General features: G+C 33.3%; 1 protein-coding gene across 1 annotated transcript in view; it reads right to left on the reverse strand.

Moving 5' to 3' along the window:
• LOC148300610 (chymotrypsinogen B-like) overlaps window positions 1–19021 on the reverse strand; it is a 53032-nt gene extending 34011 nt beyond the window's left edge. Inside the window, exon 1 of the mRNA XM_088274526.1 lies at window positions 18668–19021. Coding sequence (XP_088130652.1) covers window positions 18668–19013 — 346 coding nt within the window. The 5' untranslated portion in view covers window positions 19014–19021. The remainder of the gene's footprint in view (window positions 1–18667) is intronic.
• Window positions 19022–24239: the final 5218 nt, after the last annotated feature.

Below are 24239 nucleotides of genomic sequence, written 5' to 3' on the forward strand. Positions count from 1 at the left end.
TTTTTTTTAATTGTCAACCATGCCAATTTTTCCTCGATCTTCCTCTGCTTTTATTATCAACCACACTAGCCACATACTTTTGTTTTGCTATCCTTTCTCCATACTACAACACACCTTTGTGAATTTTATAAATAATGCTTGTCTCGGCCTTGCGTTCCTTCCTAATTTCACCATTCGAACATCTATTTTACAACGTTTTGCCGCACGTACTTCTGAGAGAAAGCATTCCGACTGCATTCAGTCTACTTTTATCCTTCTTTTTCCAAATCCACACTTCACTTACCATACTTCCAGATCCTGCCCATATCAAAGTATTTGAAACACTAAGTACATGCCAAATTTTCTTCCGTCTTTCTCTGCTTCTATCGTGCATTATTATTATTATTATTCATGCATCTCCTTATAATCGTTAGGTGTGTGTAAGGAGATGCAAGAATATTGAAGACACATATCGCTCATTCCTTTCAACAACGTCATTTATCAAAAAACTTTTCATTTATCAAAAAACTTTCAGTTGTGCATTTTTTCGGAATGCCCAGAAAATGTACTATATCCCAGAAAAAAATGCGTTTTTTAACCTTATATTTACCCGCTACAGGGCAGAAAGTGTTGTTTTTGCATTTTGAAGAAAAGGTATTGTTTAATTATTTTTTTAAATTTACTAAACATTTTTCAAATGGAGAAAAACCTTCAGGTTTTACCTAAAAAGATCTGTTGCACAGTAAAAAGTTCAAAAAGTGGCTTGATATTTATTTTAAAAACATTTCGTTATGTTCTCCTGAAAAATCTTTGTTTTTTATATATATTACGTTGTTGAAATGAGTGAGCGATATGTCGGATTGTGATCCCGTGAACTCTTAAGTCAGAGTTACTTTACCACAATTTGATACCTATTTACGATAATGAGCCGCTTAGGCTCAAAGAAATAGTATAAAATTGAAGTATTTTGGTAAATAATAAAAACACAAAAAATTCTTAAAATAAAAAAATAAAACAATATAATATTTGAAGAAAAAAAACAGATTGGTGTCGCGTTCTTTTCTCTCTGCCTACCCCTGCGGGGATGCTAGATAATTAGTTGGCTAGCGTTTAATAAGAGGAAAGTGTCGTTCGGTAATCAATCGATAACTCCTATACATTAAGTGCAGTTTTGAAATGACACATCCGGTAAAAGAAGGTCATATTGCAGCAAATTCTAATGAATGATTAAAATTCCTCAATGCTCTTATCAACAGTTTCCCAACTAAGTATAAGTATGAAGCTTTAATGGAAATTACTAAACGACTTTCGTAACCTTCGAGACATTACCATGGATGAACTAACTAACTAGGATTCACGGATCTCCTCATACATACACCAAATACCAAATACCTCTTGCGCCGTTCTGTACTCCTGGTAGCTTCATGGAGTTTGTATGGAAGTGATGAGTGGAATATCATAATGTATGTGTGTTATTGAATTATGTTGGAAGGTTGTATGTATCCCTTCGTAGTACTATAGTAAAAAATATAATTAACTAATTTACTGGCATGGGTACCAAATACCTCCTGCGCCGTTCTGTACTCCTGGTAGCTTCATGGAGTTTGTATGGAAGTGATGAGTGGAATATCAAAATGTATGTGTGTTATTGAATTATGTTGGAAGGTTGTATGTATCCCTTCGTAGTACTATAGTAAAAAATATAATTAACTAATTTACTGGCATGGGTACCAAATACCTCCTGCGCCGTTCTGTACTCCTGGTAGCTTCATGGAGTTTGTATGGAAGTGACGAGTGGAATATCAAAATGTATGTGTGTTATTGAATTATGTTGGAAGGTTGTATGTATCCCTTCGTAGTACTATAGTAAAAAATATAATTAACTAATTTACTGGCATGGGTACCAAATACCTCCTGCGCCGTTCTGTACTCCTGGTAGCTTCATGGAGTTTGTATGGAAGTGACGAGTGGAATATCAGAACGTATGTGTGTTATTGGATTGTATTGAAAGGTTGTATATACATACACCCTTATAATACTATAGTAAAAATAATCATTGACTAACTAACTAGCATGGGTACCAAATACCTCCTGCGCCGTTCTGTACTCCTGGTAGCTTCATGCCATCAGTACCTTACATCCTATCATCAAAATAGGTTGATCTGGGTGTTTTAGCTAGCTAACCGTCACGCTGCTTCTCCGCAGAGATAGGCAGGGAGAATACAACGCCACACCACTCCGTCTTTGCAAACATACCTCGCCTCTTCCACGCTCCAATTTGTTTTACAGTTCTTTCCTCGCTCATTCGTACACATGTCCAAACCATCTGAATCCACCTTTCTTAATTTTATCGATAATGCTACTCTCAGCCTTGCATTCTTTCCTTATTTCACCATTCGAACATCCATCAAACATCGTTTTGCCGCACATTCGTCTGAGGGATCGCATATCCACTGCATTCAGTCTGCTTTCTACCATCTTTTGCCAACTCTATGCCTCACTTCCATACATAAGGGTTGGAACTAGGACTCCGTTGTGTACTGCCAGTTTAGGTTTCAATGACAGGTTTTTTTATTTCCTATAACTGATTTCAGTGCACCATTCAATATCTTTTCTATATCTTTATCAATCTTTCCATCCCTAGAAAACATACTACCCAAATATACGAAATCATTTACCTGTTCCAAAATCTCCCGATTTAAATGGCTTCAAAAAACCTTCTTTCATCCCACCAATAGATGTCTCTAGTGATATTCTAGAGATTCAAGCACAAGGTTTCAAAATTGGATCAAATATATAGAATTTTTAAGAATTCGAGTAGTGTGGTTGTCAATCGTGGGTAGAATTGGAGAATGTTACACGTGTGTAAAGTGATTACTTAAACCAGCCTACGAAGGTCGTAAGCCCCGTGGATGCCCAGATTTCCATATTCTTCTTCATCTATATTAAGATGTCAAAAAATATATTTTGGCTAATATTGTGATAAGAGTTTTTGGCTTCATTGGTAAAATGTCATAAGAGTTTTTGGCTTTATCGGTTAACTGTCATAAGAGTTTTTGGCTTTATTGGTTAATTGTCATAAGAGTTTTTGGCTTTATCGGTTAACTGTCATAAGAGTTTTTGGCTTTATTAGTTAATGTCATAAGAGTTTTTGGCTGTATTGGTTTACTGTCATAAGAGTTTTTGGCTTTTTTGGTTTTATGGATTATTAATTTAAATGGCCTTTTCGTCCCAAGGTCAAATATCGACAGGTTTTCTGAATACGGATAATATGTACATACATCGTTTGTATAGTTGCAAGAGAAATTATTAAAGGTCATTGGAAAGTTGAACAAGTAGTTCAATACTCAAATGACAGCCATTGCTGTAAATCCATACAATTACTTCAATATCCCAAGAAACAGTCTTGTATGTAGAACGGTTTCTCTTCTCTTCGCAGACGGTGCTTTGGGCACTTTAAAAAATAGATCTTCTAATTTACTGATGGCAGTCAGCGCGCTTCTTTACAATAGCTGTCACTTAGTATTTTCAATAACAATGTCGTTGTATTGTCACATCATACTAGCTTGCAATACAAATTTGGCATATATATTCTTGCATTTAAATGAGTGTATGTATGTATATATATATATATATATATATATATATATATATATATATATATATATATATATACATATTTATATATATATATATATAATATATATATATATATATATATATATATATATATATATATATATATATATATATATATATATATATATATATATATATATATACATATATATATATATATATTTATATATATATATATATATATATATATATACATATATAAAAAAATAAGAATTTGAAATATCTGCCAAATTTTCTTCAGCCTTCCTTTGATCCGTTTTCCAACAATATTCACCTCGTTTATTTATTTTATCGTTCTCTCCTCACTCATTTGTTCTACACGTCCGAACCATCTCAATACACACTTCTTAATTTTATCGATAATGCTCGTCTCACTTGGCCATTCGAACTTCTATCATAAATTGCTGCACATCTGTCTAAGAGTTCGCGTTTCCATTTCATTCAGTCTCCTTTCTTCCAACTCTTCACTCCAAAAGTTTTACTTGGTACTCTCTTATCATTCACCGTTCACCTTGTGTAATACCACCAGATTAACGATGAATGATAAGGAGAGTGTTATATTACAATACCACGAAGTTTACAATGCGTTTAATATACAAAATATAATAGCGAATTTACTGCACATGTAATAATTAACATCACTTTTGTTTCGGTCAAAAATATTGTAAAATTTCACTAGAACAGTACGTTTCGGTAATGCGAAGTAAATCCGGTAATTTGAAGTAAATAAACTAATGATTCCGGTAATTCGAAAAAAATAAACCAACGAATTCGATAATTTGATGTAAATGAAGGAGGAGAAAAAGGAGAGAACAGGGTAGTTAATTTAAAGATTTTAAAGTAGAAATGTCCAGAAAATTAATTAAATTATAATTTTTCTTCTTCCTCTTCTTTTAATAGATCCTCAGGATCTGTATATGCCGCCCCCTGTCGCTCTTTGCATTAAATTAAATTATACAAAAAAATCAAAAAATTATATTAAATTATTTGAAATAACATCCCAAGAGCTACAAGCGGAGGCACAAACAGATTCTAAGCATCTAGAAAAAGAAGAAGAAGATTTAAAATAAGACTCTTGTTACTATATTATGTAAATAAAAATAAATAAAAAATGAAAACGATAATTTGACGTAAATAAACTAAAAGATTCGGTAATTTGAGGCAAATAAACTAACGATTTCGGTAATTTGTGGCAAATAAACTGAAAACTTCGGTAATTTGTGGCAACTAAACTAACGATTCCGGTAATTTGGAGTGAATTTGAACCTCTTTTGATACCCGATGCGGTAAAGTTCGCGGCGGCTGTCTCACGACCGGGTCAAGTCGCGCCGAGTCTACAACTGAAGCCTCCAGCGGACAATGGCAGCGCCTCCCACCCAGCGCGTCGGGCCCGGTGGTGGAGTGGTACGAGACATGCTTGCAGAGTCACGGTGCGCGGGTTCGAAAGCGGGTGTAGCGATAACACTTTGACGCCCGGAAAATTTTCAATTTGTTTTTTTTTTTAATGTAAAAGAAGGAACTTCTTCAAACCAACCCTTATCCACACCCCAATGATGCATAGGGCACTGCAACATTTAACGCAGTATTATCTTGAATGGTTACACATGAAGGAAAGCTGCTCAGCCCTCCGTTTCAGGTACCAGTCCAGGGTAATATTGAATAAATATTATGGTAAAAAAATCACTTATCATTATTTGATTCCCCCTGGGAATCAAACCGGGATCTCCAGAGCGGTAGCCGAGCGTGGAGGTTAATATATACACCTTTTCATATTGATATAACATACATAGGATGAATAATACAGTGTCTGATATGATATAATTAAAAATGAAAAACACCTGTTTTTTTACCACTTGAGTTTATTTAATGACGACTTGTTTCGGAAGCCAAACTTCCATCTTCAGGTCTAAATGTAAACTAAAACATGACAAATAATTATCTGTTCTGTAAATAATATATTATTTCATATTATTTTTCGACATCACATCAAAAAAGAAGAAGAATATGGAAGTCTGGGCATTTACGGGGCTAACGACCGTCATAGGCTGGTTTAAGTGATCACTTTACACACGTGTAAAATTCACCAATTCTACCCATTATTGGGTACCCAACCACACAACTCGAATTCTTGGAAGATCTATATAAGTATTTGAACCAATTTTGAAACATTGTTTTTGAATCACTAAGACTTTACTAGAGACATCTATTGGTGATATGAAAAGGAGCTTTTTATTAAAATAACTCTTATAATTGGAGATAATCTAGAATTGTGTACCTACATATATTATTTATTAAATAATATATTGTTTCAAAATTCTTCACCTTTGCTTTCCATATTTCCTTTATTTTCAAACTCCGCCCCTTGACTAACCCCCTCCCCCTAACTTACCCCGCTCTTTACTTAAAGGACAGATAATTAATTATTACGTTTTAGTTTCAATCTAGACATGAAAATGGAAGCTTAGCTTCCGAAACTAGTCGTCATAATAAAATAAACTCAAGTGGTAAAAAAACAAGTATTTTTCGTTTTTAATTACATCATGTCTTACCACAAAGTGAATGCCGAAACAAATAAATAAAATACCAGATATAATAAATAATAACAAATTTTATTTTACACTTTTTAAACTACTACTACTACTACCATCACGCCGTTTCCCCGCAGGGGTAGGCAGAGAGGATGGAACGCCACACTCTTCTGTCCTGACATACACTCCTCGCCTCTTTCACATCCATACATCTAGTCATACATGCCCTCCGATTACGCAGACTTTTGACACCGCCAGATTTCAGGTTCTGATTGATCTGATCGTGCCAAGTCTTTTTCGGTCGTCCACGTTCTGTTTTCCCTCTCACATTCGCCACATATATTTTCTTAGTCATTCTCTCGCTATCCATTCGCTCCACATGTCCGTACCACCGCAAAGAGCTCTTCCTAATATTTTCAATTATTCCTCGTTCAGCCTTACATTCCTTTCTTATATTCACTTTTTAAATGAATTTTTTAAAACAAGAATCAAGGTCTGAATGGGTTTATTCTAATTTTATTGATTTAACTCGTAAGTGAAATGTATTTTAATAACTAAGAACGCTATTTTGTTATTTGGTCATTTTTCAATTGTATTTCATCATATGTAGTGTCCGCCTCCGTAGTGTAATGGTCAGCATGCTCGTCTACCGTTCTGGAGGTCCCGGGTTCGATTCCCAGGGGGGTTTAATAAATACAAGTGATTTTTTCACTCTAATATTTATTCAATATTACACTGGACTGGTACCTGAAGCGGAGGGCTGATCACCTTTCCTTCATGTTTAATCGATCGAGATAACACTGCGTTTATATGAAGCAGTGCCCTATGCACCATTGGGGTGTGGTAAGGGTTTTATTATTTATTATTATTTCATCATATGTATATGACAATTCATCATATCGCTCACTCCTTTGAAGAACGTCATAACTAAAAAAACTTGATTTTAAAGTTTCTGAATATAATGAAATGTACACTTCAAAAATCACTTCTCTTCCACATTCACGCATCTTCTCCTTCATGCCCGCTGATTATTCCGACCTTTGACCCGACTACAGTCAAGTATTTGAAATACTTGATCGTGATATGTTTCGTTCGGTCTTCATCTGCTTCTATTACCAACCACATTCGCATCATCAATGTGTGTTACTGATCTTTCTTTACATATTATATAAACATCCCCAAACCATCTAAATATACCTTTTTTAAATTTTATCGATAATGCTTATCTCAGCCTTGCATTCTTTCCTTATTTTACCATTCGAATATCCATCATGCATCGTTTTGCCGCATATTAATCAGGGTGATCGCATTTCTACTTTCATTCTTCGTTTGCTAACTCCATACTTCACTTCTACCCATTAGCGTTGGTACCAGGACTCCATTGTGTTTGTTTGTTCATACTGAGATTTTTTTTACAATCAATCATATGTATTTTTATTTACTTTTTTAATGATCGTCGAGTATGTATGAGGAAATGCGTGAATGTGGAAGAGGCGAAGATTGTATGCAAATACTAATTAGTTTGGCGTTCTATTCTCTCTGCGTACCCCTGCGAGAAAGCGGCGTGAAGGTAAACTAATTAGTTATAAATATACAAAAGAATTGTTAATCGATAACAAGGATGGCAAAGGAAGTAGCATCAGGTAAGGAGTTGAGGGGGGGAGGAATAGAAGAAGAGGCAGCTAATGAAGAATCATATGATGGACAGCTAGGGTTTCGAGGATATATACAAATATAGCAATGTTTCAGATGGTTCTTGAAAGTTTTCAGAGATGGCGCATTTTTCGCATATGGATGTGATTAAATTCTACTCTCTCCGTTCATATTATGTCCGAATTGTTATTGAATGCAATTCACGTACTAAAAAAACGAAAGTATATTCGGCAACATTTATTTCGAATTATAAATATCGATTTCGAATTATCGATAACTGTAATCGTCATTCGTCATCGCCGTCCGCTTTAGGTAGGAACCTTTCCAATGCATTAAGGTACTGCTTATTTGGCTGTTGTTACGAAACAAAATTCAATGTGACTTTTAATAACTTGTCTGTTTTTTTTAATCACAACATATCAAATTCACGTTAGTTCGAAATGACAACATATCAAATTCACGTTAGTTCGAAATGACAACATATCAAATTCACCGTAACTCGAAATCACACACATTGAATTCAGAGTACATCGAAATTACAATATATCCTATTCAAGACAGCTCTAAATCACAACATATCAAATTCAGAGTAGCATATGAATTATATATGTTGTGATTAACAACGAATACTATTTTAATGTGTCGTGATTCACAGCCAATATGAATTTAGTGTGTTGTGATTTCGAGCTGCCGTGAATTTGATGTGTTGTGATTTCGAGCTACTCTGAAGTTGATATGTTGTGATTTAGAGCTGTTGTTAGAGATGTTGTGACTTCGGCCAGTGAGAATTTGTCATGTTTCGAGTGAAATTTCAAACTCTGGACCGCAGCCTTATTAAACGATACGTTTTGACAAGTTTTCGGTCAAACGGTGAGGGAAATAAAGAAATTCAAGGCTTCTCGGTTCGATTCCCACACCGGCCTACTTTAGGGTCAATAATTACATTTCAAAGTGATTTGAAAGTTCCGGTTTTGCCCTTGAATAATTTCACATCGCACGGTAATCTTTGTATTTCGGGAATATAAACTAACTTACTAACCACCACGCCGCTTCCCCGAAGGGGTAGGCAGAGAGAATACAACGCCACACCACTCTGTCTTTGCAAACATTATTCGCCTCTTCCACGTTCACGCATATCCTCATACATACCAGCCGATTGTTTCGACTCCTAACCTGACCACTTTCAAGTATTTAAAAATGAACTGAACTCTTAAAACGCTAACTACTAAATTTCGATAAATAAATACTTGATCAATACTTGATCGTGCCAAGTTTTTCTCGGTCTTCCTCTGCTCATTTTTTCGACTACCTTTTTCAATATTATATATATATATATATATATATATATATATATATATATATATATATATATATATATATATATATATATATGTTTGTTCGCCTCCGTAGTGTAATTCCCGTAGTGTAGTGGAGGTCCCGGGTTCGATTCCCAGGGGGGTCAAATAAATATAAGTGATTTTTTTTCACTGTAATATTTATTCAATATTACCCTGGACTGGTCCTGAAGCGGGGGGCTGATCACCTTTCCTTCATGTGTAAACGATCAAGATAACACTGCGTTTATATGACGCAGTGCCCTATGCACCATTGGGGTGCGGATAAGGGTTTTATTATTTTTATTATATATATATATATATATATATATATATATATATATATATATATATATATATATATATATATATATATATATATATATATATATATATATATATATATATATATATATATATATATATATATATATATATATATATATATAAATATATATATAAGTGGTATGATTTCATCGAATAACTTCTTTATTCCAAGTTTCTAATTGATATTCAAGGCACATACAATTTGTCCCATTTTTGTAATGTGCTCTAAAGTAAATTGGGGTAACATCGACTAAATTATTCTCGCATTAATTTATTTGACCAATGACCGGGATATTGACGAATACCGACTAATAACGATTATTTGGTCGCAGGTCCGGTAAAATAAGTAGGAAAAACTATTATGGCTATTATTTAAATTAAATGCTGGATAAAATTTTTATTTGATGCAATAACTTTGTGATTTTCCATTTTAAAATTAAAATGTGACTTTGTATAAAAATCACTGTTAATATTTTATTATAACTTAATTATAATGTCATCCGGTTTCGAAGCTTCTTCATCAAGACTGATTAATTGTATTCACACGTTTAACCTCTTCTCGTAACGCATGTCTGTATTGGAAACTATAGTGCATGTTGGTCTTCGGGTCGACCATAAATCGCATGTGTTAGACATTTTGTGTAGTTTTGAGTGTGTAAATGGTGCTATGGTGGTGAAGGGTAGTATTGTTTGCATGCTGTGGTAGTGGTTGTCCTGACGAAGAGACGGGTACGTCTCGAAACCGCTAGACATAAAAATCTCTGTGAGTGGTTATATACTGATTTTATTAACATTTTTGGAAAAAAAATAAGTAAAAATGACTAACCACAAAGTAAATGCTTTGAATATTAATAATGTTGAGAATATAATAGTAATTAGTCTTGATCAAGTTATAATAAAATATTAATAGTGATTTTAAAACAAAGTTACATTTTTATTAAATGTGCTGGATTTTTGAATTCTTATATTAAATATTTCTTCTACTCCCTTGCTTCATCCCAAATTATTGTTGTGTGTAAGTCTGAATATTCCAAGATCTTCCATTTTATTTGTCACCATTTTGCCCGTTTTCATTTACATATTTGTGAAAAATGTATAATGTACTATGCGATGTTAGATTCCATTCGTATGTTTGCTGTAATTTTGATAGACGGTCTTACTTCTACGTATAAAAGGAATCCAACAACTGTTCATATATATATATATATATATATATATATATATATATATATATATATATATATATATATATATATATATATATATATATATATATATATATATATATATATATATATATATATATATATATATATATATATATATATATATATATATATATATATATACGTAATAAATCATTCAAATATTAATGTTATAATAATAGTCATTGGTGTTATGTTAGCACGCTTATGAGGTCCCGGATTCGATTCCCAGGGGGGGTGAAAATCAATATAAGTGATTTTACACTCTAAAATTTATTCAATATTACCCTGGACTTGTACCTGAAACGCAGGAGCGCATCACCTTTCCTTCATGTGTTAACAATCAAAATAACACTGCGATTATATGATACAGTGCCCTATGCGCCATTGTGATCAGATAAAGGGTCAAAATTTAATGAAAATATATAGTTAAGGTTGTAGAACTTGGTAAAAGTGTCTCTAAAAATTGCATTTTTTTAAATTATTTTTTGTAATAATAATAATAATATAATAAAACCCTTATCCGCACCCCAATGGTGCATAGGGCACTGCGTCATATAAACGCAGTGTTATCTTAATCGTTTATACATGAAGGAAAGGTGATCAGCCCTCCGCTTCAGGTACCAGTCCAGGGTAATATTTAATAAATATGACAGTGAAAAATCACTTATATTTATTTTACCCCCCTTGGTAATCGAACCCGGGACCTTCAGAACGGTAGCTAAGCGTGCTGACCATTACACTACAGAGACGAACATATATATTTTTTTTAATAATAAAATAAAATAAAATTTATTTCCCCAGTAATTTGGAGTGACCCTAGTTTACAAAGGTACATCTACTCTAGCGGTCACGGACGGTGGACAGCCGATGTGAGAGTCCGGTGTTCCGTGAGTGCACTTTCACTTAGCGCCGCGCGTCCACAAGACGGAGGAGCCAAGTCCAAAATGCAACGTCCGTCGGGCGACGGACGAAAGATTAAAATTCCAAAAAAAATTTATATTATATACAAAATTTTGAGTGTATCCAAATACTTGTTCACAAAATCTGGATTATCTGCAATTACAGGAGTTATTTTTATATTATTTAAAAATATATATATTAAACAAAAAATTAAAGTAACTCCTGTTAGATAATCCAGATTTTGTGACCAAGTATTTGGACACACTCAAAATGTTGTAAATAAATTATCTGGTCAAATTATGAAAAACGAAAATGATATTTTTTGGCGTTTCTCATGTGTGTGATTATAATCCAGGATTCGGACCTCACATACTAATATAAGAGTTTCTGCTTAATAAAAAGCTTCTTTTCATCTCACCAATAGATGTCTCTAGTGAAGTTCTAGTGATTCAAGAACAATGTTTCGAAATTGGTTCATATATATATAGAACTTCCAAGAATTTGAGTAGTGTGGTTGTCAATAATGGGTAGAATTGGTGAATGTTGCACGTGTGTAAAGTGATCACTTAAACCAGCTTATGACTTCCATATTCTTCTTCATCTATGTTGAGATGTCAAAAAATAGTCTTATTCATATAAGTTTAGACGTAACAAATGCGAAACAACTGTTGGGAATGAAACACAAATTTGTGAACAACTATTTGGACGCACTTAAAATATTATTACCTTACCTTACCTTACCTTACCTAACGTAACCTTTGATAATTTTAAAAATATTAATTTCGAATCGTTTTTAACACCTTGCGGTGTGAGAACTTTCACTTTCATTTGCTGACAATGTTGACACTTGAAATATAAAGAATTTCACCTTTATGCAATATCGCCTTAAAGGGTTAACGATACTGCAGTCAGGTGTATTCAATTTTAAATAAGTTTTTTTTGTATTTTTTTTAATGAAATTAGCCACAGTTTGTGGTTAATTTTGGACTTTTGGCCCAAAAATTCTTGTGTTGCATTCAGCAGTGTGGTGACTCGGGTAGGTCTCTAAACAGACAGCAGACCTGTCAAGCTGTCAAGCTGTCAAGATGTCAAGCTGTCAAGCTGTCAGGCTGCCAAGCTGTCAGGCTGCCAAGCTGTCAGGCTGCCTAGCTGTCAGGCTGTCAAGCTGCCAAGCTGTCAGGCTGCCAAGCTGTCAAGCTGTCAAGCTGTCAAGCTGTCAAGCTGCCAAGCTGTCAGGCTGGCAAGCTGTCAGGCTGCCAGGCTGTCAGGATGTCAAGCTGTCAGGCTGTCAAGCTTTCAGGCTGTCAAGCTTTCAGGCTGTCAATCTGTCAGGCTGTCAAGCTGCCAAGTTGTCAAGCTGTCAAGCTGCCAAGCTGTCAAGCTGTCAAGCTGCCAAGCTGTCAAGCTGTCAGGCTGCCAAGCTGTCAGGCTGGCAAGCTGTCAGGCTGCCAGGCTGTCAGGCTGTCAAGCTGTCAGGCTGTCAAGCTGTCAGGCTGTCAAGCTGTCAGGCTGTCAAGCTGTCAGGCTGTCAGCCCTTACACGTTTGCTTGGGTATTATCACTTGGAAGAAATATCAAATTTAACATACTCCACCTATAAAGGGTTGTGTAAGACTCGTTTTGTGTATATAACAGTCGATATAATCAATATTTTCATTTTTCATTTTCTTTTTCAAAATTCGCCTTCGTTAAAACGTTGCTTTCGTAAGTTGGTAACGAAGGACGTAACAGAAACGAATCCACACTACTACTATTACAGCTCTATAATGCAGATACATAAAGGGATACGCCCCATAACACACCCGATGACTTTATATGATTTTATAAAATGTGCCGAGTATCTGCGAAAAACATTCTAAGAATTGTGAATGTTACACTTGTATAAAGTGATCGCTTAAACCAGCCTATTTAAAGTCGTACACCATGTAAATACCCATCCATTCATATTCTTCTTCATCTCTGCTGAGGCTTTTGACAAAGGCTGGTTGAGTAGTGATCACTTTACACACGTGTAACATTCACCAATTCTACCCATGACTGACAAGCACAATACTCATTTTTTTGGAACTCCTTCATACAGAGTTCACTTGAGCTATCATTGGTTGGTTTGAGCAAGCTTGAAGAAATACTGAGCCATTGAAGAAATACTTTTCTTCGTCTTTGTCGAGATGTCAATAAAAATAACTTCTTACTTGAGAAAACCCAGATTTGAGAACGTGGATTTGGAATCACGTGAATTTCACGATGACATAAATTAAAAAACCATTGTATCAACTAAAAATCAGATACTATGTAAGATTATAACACGTTTTAGCGTCATATTAGGTGTACAATGTATGAAAGTACAGTAAAACCTCAATATAATGGACCTCTACATAACGAACAAAAAAAAACGATGAAAAAAAGTAAATTTTATTCATTCATTCCATTCGAACCTTTATCCGCACCCCAATGGTGCATAGGGCACTGCATCATATAAACGCAGTGTTATCTTGATCGTTGACACACGAAGGAAAGGGGATCAGCCCTCCGCTTCAGGTACCAGTCCAGGGCAATATTGAATAAATATTACAGTGAAAAAATCATTTTTATTTATTGGACTTCCCTCTGGGAATCGAACCCGGGACCTCTAGAACGATAGCCGAGCGCGCTGACCATTACACTACGGAGGCGGATAAGATATAATCAAGACGTAAATATTATACATTCTTAAATTCCGAATCCTCCTGTAGCTGAACGGAAGGTCTTCTGATGACAGTCAGCAGTCAAGATAATACTGCGTCAATACAATGCAGTGCCCCATGCACCATTGGGTGTGGATAAGGCTTAGACGAAGAAGTAGAAGAATCTTTATCTCTTCGTATATCCTTTATTTATTGTTATTATAATGTATTCTGTTTGTTAGAGCTTGAAATCACTTGAAACCAGTGGAAACTTCATTAAAAAAATCACCCTTCTTTCTAAACCTAATTCTAGAAATGCGGTAATAATTTCTGAAATTATAAAGCAAACAGCATTTAAACTACGTAATTTTGTATTAATTGTTATTATTATATTGTTTGTTAATCAAAAATAATACTTGACACTGTCAGAAACATCCTTTCACTGGGTGACTGCCAAATATAAGTTAAAAATTGAAAAAAATAAATAAATAAAACTGTTCATACTTTTAAAAAAAAAAGTTCTTTTGATTTATTTTAAACTTATTTTTATATAACGGACTCTCGACTTTAACGGAGACCCCCTCCCCCTAATCAGTCCGTCATAACGAGGTTTCACTGTAAATATATATATATATATATATATATATATATATATATATATATATATATATATATATATATATATATATATATATATATATATATATATATATATATATATATATATATATATATATATATATATATATATATATATATATATATATATATATATATATATATATATATATATATATATATATATATATATATATATATATATATATATATATATATATATATATATACGTCCGCCTCCGTAGTGTAATGGTCAGCATACTTGGCTACCGTTCTGGAGGTCCCGGGTTCGATTCCCAGGGGGGTTTAATAAATATAAGTGATTTTTTCACTCTAATATTTATTCAACACTGGACTGGTACCTGAAGTGGAGGGCTGATCACCTTTCCTTCATTGTAATCGATCGAGATAACACTGCGTTTATATGAAGCAGTGCCCTATGCACCATTCGGGTGCGGTAAGGGATTTATTATATATATATATATATATATATATATATATATATATATATATATATATATATATATATATATATATATATATATATATATATATATATATATATATATATATATATATATATATATATATATATATATATATATATATATATATATATATATATATATATATATATATATATATATATATATAAATATATATATATATATATATATATATATAAATATATATATATGCAACATTTTGAGTGTGTCCAAATACTTGTTCACAAATTCTGGATTATCTCCAATTACAGGAGTTATTTTCATATTATTTTTGGACATCTCATCAAAGATGAAGAAGAATATGGAAGTCTGGGCATTTACGGGGCTGACGACCGTCATAGGCTGGTTTAAGTGATCACTTTACACACGTGTAACATTCACCAATTCTACCCATTATTGACAACCACACTACTCAAATTCTCGGAAGTTCTATATATATGAACCAATTTAGAAACCTTGTTCTTGAATCACTAGAACTTCACTAGAGACATCTTTTGGTGAGATGTAAAGAAGCTTTTTATTAAGCTGAAACTCTTATATTAGTAACAACATATACATATTACTTTACATATCTACGCAGAGTAATTCTCGTGTCGGGTTTGGTGCGCGCACGCGTTGATGTCTCCGCTAAGGAAAGTGACCCACTTCGTTTGGAGCTCGATAAAGCGTATAGGAAACAAGTCTGTGTTTGCTTTATATATCCATACCTAAGTGGACGTGTTCACGTTACATCTGTTGTTAGGTGAAACCTGCCTTTGGTACTTCTCACATTTTTATATGGAAATCAAAAATGCACCAGGGTTGCCATGTCGCTCACTCCAAGAACGTCATATATCAAAAATCGTCAATTTTCAGTTGTGCATGTTTTCGGAATGCCCAGGAAATGTACTATATCCCAGCAAAAGCGGCATATTTTTGACTTAATATTTACCCGATACAGGGCAGAAAGTGTTGTTTTTGCATTTTGAAGAAAAGGTATTGTTTAAGTATTTTTAAAATATACTAAATTTTTTACAAATGGAGAAAAAACATTCATGTTTTACCTATAAAGATCTGCTGCGCAGTAAAAAGTTAAATAAGTGGCTTTATATTTATTTTTAATACATAGTATTATATTGTTAAACTTTAAAAACGTTCTGCTTAAAAATCAAGTTTTTTGATTTATGAAAGGAGTGAGCGATGTATTCACTACTTTTAAATTATTAAATTATTTTCAAAGACTAAATTTTTCATATCATTTTTTGACATCTCATCAAAGATGAAGAAGACTATGGAAGTCTGGGCATTTCCGGGGCTGACGACCGTCATAGGCTGGTTTGAGTGATCATTTTACGCACGTATAAAATTCACCATTATTGTTCTACCCATTATTGACAACCACACTACTCAAATTCTTGGAAGTTCTATATATATGAACCAATTTTGAAACATTGTTCTTGAATCACTAGATCTGTACTAGAGACATCTATTGGTGAGATGAAAAGAAGCTTGTATTGAACAGAAACTAAAGTCGTTTTTCAACTTTACGTACTTATATCAACACCTATGGATAATTTTTTGCACTTAAATTTTGTTTGAAGCATGGATAAATTAGTTCTCTTTGATTTATTGTCATAAAATATCAAAATTATTTTAATTTAGTGTCAACTTTATCGTGAATACTTCCGGTCGGCTCGTGCTCCGCAGATACGACAGCCGCGTCTTCTATACAGCCGCCATACTTTAGGCCGCGAGTCCGTCAATGTTAATATTTTTGTGTAAATACACCATAAAAACATAATGAGTAAAGTGCATTGTGTACTGTGAACATCTATGATGGATATCCGAAAGTTTCACTACAAAAAATAGGCAAAAATATACTTTTTTTGTCAAAAATATTGTAACGTAAAATAATCCAGCACGGGACGGAAAGTTTGACACTCGAAATCGAGCAGCTTAGAGGTTCATAATCCAGATTTGTGAACAAGTATTTGGACGCACTGAAAATGTTGTAAAAAATTAATTTTATTGCTAAACAAGGCTCGTTACTCCATCGGGTGATATTTAAATATGTTTTTCCCCAATTACACAATGTCATGATTCAAAAGCGGACACCGCCAATACGGACGTAGACGCAAGTTTCACATCGAAATTTTTACATAACCAATGAGCTGCATTGAATGTATCATCCAAACGTATTTCTGCAACTTGTGACGTCATCTGTATGGGGTAAAAGTTGGTTCAGTTGGGTATTTCGCATTGGGCAACGCTCCAAATTCCCATGAATCATTACAAATTGACTAATATGAGTATCAAATACCTCCTGCGTCGTTCTGTACTCCTGGTACCTTCATAGAAGCTTGTATGGAAGTGATGAGTGGAATATCAGAACGTATGTGTGTTATTGAATTGTATTGGAAGGTTGTATGTATCCCTTCGTAGTACTAAAGTAAAAATAATAATTAACTAACTGGCATGGGTACCAAATACCTCCTGCGCCGTTCTATACTCCTGGTAGCTTCATGCCATCAGTACCTTACATCCATTCATCAAACTAGGTTGTTTTGGATATTGTAGCTAACTAACCATCACGCCACCTCTCCGCAGGGGTAGGCAGAGAGAAAAGAACGCCACACCAATGTATCTTTACAAACATTATTTGCCTCTTCCGCATTCTAGCACCTCCTCATACATATGAGCTAGTTATTCCGACTCCTGACCTGGCCACTTTAAAGATTTTGAAGTACTTGATAACGCCATGTTTTCCTCGGTCTTTTTCTTATTCTATTACCAATCACATTCGCCTCATAAATCTTTCTTCTTTTTAATCCGTCTCTATAGTGTAATGGTCAGCACGCTACCGTTCTGGAGGTCCGGGTTCGATTCCCAGGGGGGTCAAATAAATATAGTGATTTTTTTCACTCTAATATTTATTCAATATTACCCTGGACTGGTACCTGAAGCGGAGGGCTTATCACCTTTCCTTCATGTGTTAACGATCAAAATAACACTGAGTTTATATGATGCAGTGCCCTATGCACCATTGGATGCGGATAAGGGTTTGAAGAAGATTCTTTCCTCACTCATTCGTTCCACATGCCCAAACATCTCAACACACCATCCTTGGTTTGATGGATAATGCTTATCTCAGCCTTGCACCCTTTCCTTATATCACCATATATCGTTGACCGCATTTAGTCTACTTTATTTACGCATATTAGGGTTGGAACCAGGACTCCTCTATGTACTGCCAGCTTAGCCAAAGGTTTTCATTCGTTATAAACTCAACTATGGTAGAAAACTTAAAACTAATTTGAAAAAAATTAATACTCACATCCCAAGTCTTCGAAAAACTTGGACTTCAGTGGGACATCGTCGTAGAACTGTCCCACATCCGGTTTGGGCTTCCGCCGCCCCGGCCTCTTCCGGTCTGCTTCGTTCTCGCTCTCCCCAACTTCCTGATCAGGGTTTATGACGTCATCGACGTAAAAACTCAAAGGTTTAAATTTGACACTGTCTACCGTCATATTTGTGATATACTTATTAACGATCGGTTTTAAAATAGTCAAGTCAGCATTAGTAGCGTTTAATTCAACAATTGTAAGTGCGTTATTTGAATTATTAGATAGTTTAGTTGAATTTTTGGAAAGATGGGTTTTGTCGTTGTTGAAATTTGTCATTAGTATTGGATTCGTTACTAGTTTGTTTGCGTTAAATTTGAAAATGTCTGGTTTTAGTTTTACAATGTATGGTTTTTCAACGTCTTCATCCAGCGGTTTTCTGATTGATGTTATATGGTATTTCTTTCTGTTAGCGCTAAAAGCGTTATTTGGTCTAATAGGTTCATAGTATTGTACTCTTTTAGTGTTGAAAACAGGCCCGTTGATGGGTATAATGGGCGTCTTGCTCACCAAAGTCCATCTGTTGTTTTCATCTCTTTTGTCGTCGTAATATCGCGGTTCCAACACTTCGCGAAATTCACTTTCTTCTTGCGCGTCATCGTGTCTAAAAACTACCTTGTCTTGCCCGGAAACTAGACAATTAGCGAACAGCAGGAACCCGACCGCACACAAAAACATAGTCGAACGGAGCTTGGCCACATTTGTGCGCAATTCGCGACCGTCTGAACGATTCGAATACAATGTCATCTTAAAACACGAAACGGTTTTTTTTAATGTGCTGTCTAAAAACTTGACTATCTGTTTTTCAGAAATGATTTTAAACCATTTTAAAGATGTAGACAGTTAAAAACACTAGTTTTATCTGATTTTTTAAATTGTTATTTAAAACACATAGTTTTTAAATAAAAAATAAGTCAATCAATTGAGTTTTCATGTGTCTTTTTTAGTTAGTTTTACAAAGAAGTTTATTTTTAATTATTTTTACATGATAACAATATTATACGCGGTATTTTTTAATGTGAAAACCTTAGAAAATGTTAGTTAGTTGGTACTTTTAATGATTTATTTATTTTATTATTATTTTTAATATAAATATGTGTTCAATTACCGTGTGATAAGGTTTTTAAATAATTTTTTAAACGTCTGATATTAACAAAAAAAGCTGTAATATTTATTATATCTCTTCCGATTTCAACCTAATTTTTATCATGTAATCTGTTTCTTATTCATGGTTTTATTTTTTTTTAAATTTATTATAAATTATCTGTTTAAATGTATATTTAAAACTGATTTAATTAGGATTATGGTCCTATTTTTAATTTCTTTATTTCTATCTTCGTTAAAACGTCACTATTTCCAAATTCTAAACATACATATTGGAGCTGATTTTCAAAGATTGTTCAAACGTATTTTCCACCGACAAATTGAAGTTATAAAAACCATTAATGTTACAGTTTTATCACTAATACAACCCTATTTTTTTAGATTCTTTTTCCACTATTTTCATTAAAATGTCACTATATGCGATTTCTAAACGTATCTTGAAGCCGATTTTAACAGAGCAACTTCCAGCAATACATTTAAATCACAAAAACCATAAATTGTACAGATTTATCACTATAATGGCCCTATTTTTTAGCTTCTTTTTCACTATTTTCGCTAAAATGTCAACATTTTTCGATTTCTAAACGTATCTTGAAGCCAATTTTTACAGGGCACTTCTAGCAACACATTTAAATCGCAAAAACCAATAATTGTACAGTTTTATCACTAATACACCCCTTTTTTAGCTTTGTTTCCACTATTTGCGCTAAAATGTCAACATTTTTCGATTTCCAAACGTATCTTGAAGCCAATTTTAACAGGGCACTTCTAGCAACACATTTAAATCGCAAAAACCAATAATTGTACAGTTTTATCACTAATACACCCCTTTTTTAGCTTTGTTTCCACTATTTTCGCTAAAATGTCACTATTTGCGATTTCTAAACGTGTATTGAAGCCGATTTTAACAGGGCTACTTCCAGCGGCAGTTTGAATCACAAAAACCATTAATCGTACAGTTTTTTTTCACTATTTTGATGTGTCACTTTAGTTTTTGATTCCGCTGGAGTAGTTTTGAAGTGATTCGCTCGATTCACGAGTCGGCTGAAGCGTCGCCTTTCTCTCGGGAGCGTCGGAGCCTACTAAAGTGAGTCTGATCTCTTGTCGGTGACTGTAGCCGGTGGGATATTATTGGTACAGCGTTCAAACTGTCTCTCACGGTGAAAAATTTGGGAGAAAGACCATTAAATGTGTACACGGTGGTCGGAAACGCTAGCTTGGTATTTGGTAATTTTTTTTTTAGCGGGAATGGCTTTTATTATTCACCTTTCTTATTATGTACAAGGTTTATAGATCATTTACTGGATTTTTGTTGCTTTTTTAACTAATTCAATATAATAATAATAATAAAACCCTTATCCGCACCCCAATGGTGCATAGGGCACTGCTTACTATGAACACAGTGTTATCTTGATCGTTTACACACGAAGAAAAGGTGATCAGCCCTCCGCTTCAAGTACCAGTCCAGGGTAATATTGAATAAATATTACAGAGAAAAAAATCACTTATATTTATTTGACCCCCCCCTGGGAATCGAACCCGGGACCTCCAGAACGGTAGCCGAGCGTGCTGACCACTACACTACAGAGGCGGATGGATTCAATATGTAACATGAAAATATATAAAACAATAAATTAACATGAAAAATCACAAGACTATCGGTAGCATTCTTATTGAAATCTGTAGGGAACTAAGGGAGATATGAAGGTTTAAACTTTACATATTTGAATAAACAAAAAACGTGCGTTCGCATACGTCATAAAATTTACGTCATCGAACGTTTTATGACGTAATATAATTTATTGCCTATGGTTAATAGAGCTGTAATAGTAGTAGTATGGATTGTTTTTTATACCACTATACTACCATTTGTGTTACACAAATATGAGGGGAAGGGGGTTGTTAGGGGGGACCATAGACATCAACAAATAGAGGCGTCAATAATTTAGCAATGACACCAACATTAAAATAACTCCATCGTTTCTGTGACGTCATTCATTGCCAACTTACGAAAATAACGTTTTTGGAAGGCGAATTTTCCAAAAGAAAATGATGAATGAAAATATTGATTATATCGGCTGTTATAAACACTTCACGAGTCTTATACAATCCTTTATAGGTTGAGTATGTAAAATTACATATTCCTCCCGTCTGACAATGATCTATTGGACGAATGTGTTAATTATTCATTTTGACTTCTTTTAAACGTATTTTTCTAATCATCAAGCAACATCATACATTATCATCATACAATACTTCGAAATGGTATTATTAAACGATATAAAACCAACCCACATACTCCAAAAACAAATATAATGATAGTTTTAAAAAAAAGTTTGTCCGCCTCTGTAGTGTAATGGTCAGCACGCTCGGCTGCCGTCCCGGAGGTCCCGGGTTCGATTCCCAAGGGGGGCCAAATAAATATAATAATAATAAAACCCTTATCCGCACCCCAATGGTGCATAGGGCACTGCTTCATATAAACGAAGTGTTATCTTGATCGTTTACACATGAAGGAAAGGTGATCAGGCCTCCGCTTCAGGTACCAGTCCAGGGTAATATTGAATAAATATTACAGTGGAAAAATCACTTGTTTAATTATGTTTTTTTAAATTTACTAAATATTTTTCAAATGGAGAAAAAACCTTCAGAGTTTACCTTGAAAGATCTGTTGCACAGTAAAAAGTTCAGTAAGGGGCTTGGTATTTATTTTTAATATATTTTATGATATTTTTAAACTTTAAAAACGTTCTCCTGAAAAATCAAGTTTTTTTTTATTTATGACGTTCTTGAAAGGGGTGAGCGATATTGTCCAACAAGGAGCTTTACGACACTGTAAAATACAAGTATTTCACTGTCTAGTTTAGAGTTTCAATCGACTCTTGGCCCAGGCATTGTCATCTGGTCGCGGTGTGCGCGGATCAATGTACTCTGGTAATGAAATGATTGTCGAATCTCGGAATTTGCCCACCAAATTTATTCAACCGTTGACGTTCAAGAAATGTCACAGTGACAGTTTCAAACACATCGCTCACTCCTTTCAACAACGCCAAATATCAAAAACCCTTGATTTTTCAGGAGATCGTTTTCAATGTTTAAAAATACAATAAAACGTTTTAAAAATTAATATCAAGCCACTTATTGAACTTTTTACTATGCAACAGATCTTTTTAGGTAAGACCTGAATGTTTTTTCTCCATTTCAAAAATATTTAGTATATTTAAAAAAATAATCAAGCAATACCTTTTCTTCAAAATGCAAAAACAACACTTTCTGCCCTGTAGCGGGTAAATATTAAATTTAAAATATGCCGCTTTTGCTGGGATATAGTATATTCTATGGGCATTCCGAAAACACGCACACCTGAAAAGTGACATGTAGCACATTTTAAAGCCTTTGGCCTGACTTATGTAGTTTATTTTAAAGTTTTCTGCCTGACTTATGTAGTTTATTTTTAAGTTTTCGGCCTGACCTTTGAAGTTCATTTTACAGCCTTAAACCTCTCCCATGTAGCACATTTTAAAACCTTTGGTCGTACGTTTTGACGTATGTAGTTAAGATGAAGAAGAATCCGATAAAAACTATACTGTATATTTATATATATATATATATATATATATATATATATATATATATATATATATATATATATATATATATATATATATATACTAACTATATATATATATATATATATATATATATATATATATATATATATATATATATATATATATATATATATATATATATATATATATATATATATATATATATATATATATATATATATATATATATATATATATATATATATATATATATATATATATATATATATATATATATATATATACATATATATATATATATATAGGAAAAAAGTTCATTTAAAACAAATCTTGTTGAGGATTATGCTGACATCTAGCGGTGGAGAGCGAAACTTATTTTAAAGCGTTTGAAGTAATCATGAAACATAGGCTATTGGACAACTAAGATTTGATGCAAAAAATAAATAAATTGCACTTTTTAAAATCACTAATATTTAAATGATAACGAAAATGTTACTATACATGTTGAAATAATTTAATTTGTAACGTTATATAACAATTTTATTTTTATTTTTTTAATATTACTAAGTGTAATAATAATATTGACGATATATAAATTATTATTCGTCGAAATAAAAACAAACAAATTTATTTTTACGTATTTCATTTATTTCATATACTTCATACATTTGAATATTTTTTTTAAAAAATAGAATACACTGGCAGTGTTCATATGAACAATTTACTAAACCTAATTTTTTTCAATATTATTTTTAAATTAAATAATTTATTTTATTATAGTTATAAAGGTATAAAAATAATACAAAATATAAAAAAATATATTTTTTTT

This window comes from Brachycentrus maculatus, unplaced genomic scaffold (genome assembly GCF_059751285.1).
Source record: "Brachycentrus maculatus isolate JH-2025_06_01 unplaced genomic scaffold, ASM5975128v1 h1tg000685l, whole genome shotgun sequence".
NCBI classification, from domain to species: Eukaryota; Metazoa; Arthropoda; class Insecta; order Trichoptera; family Brachycentridae; genus Brachycentrus; species Brachycentrus maculatus.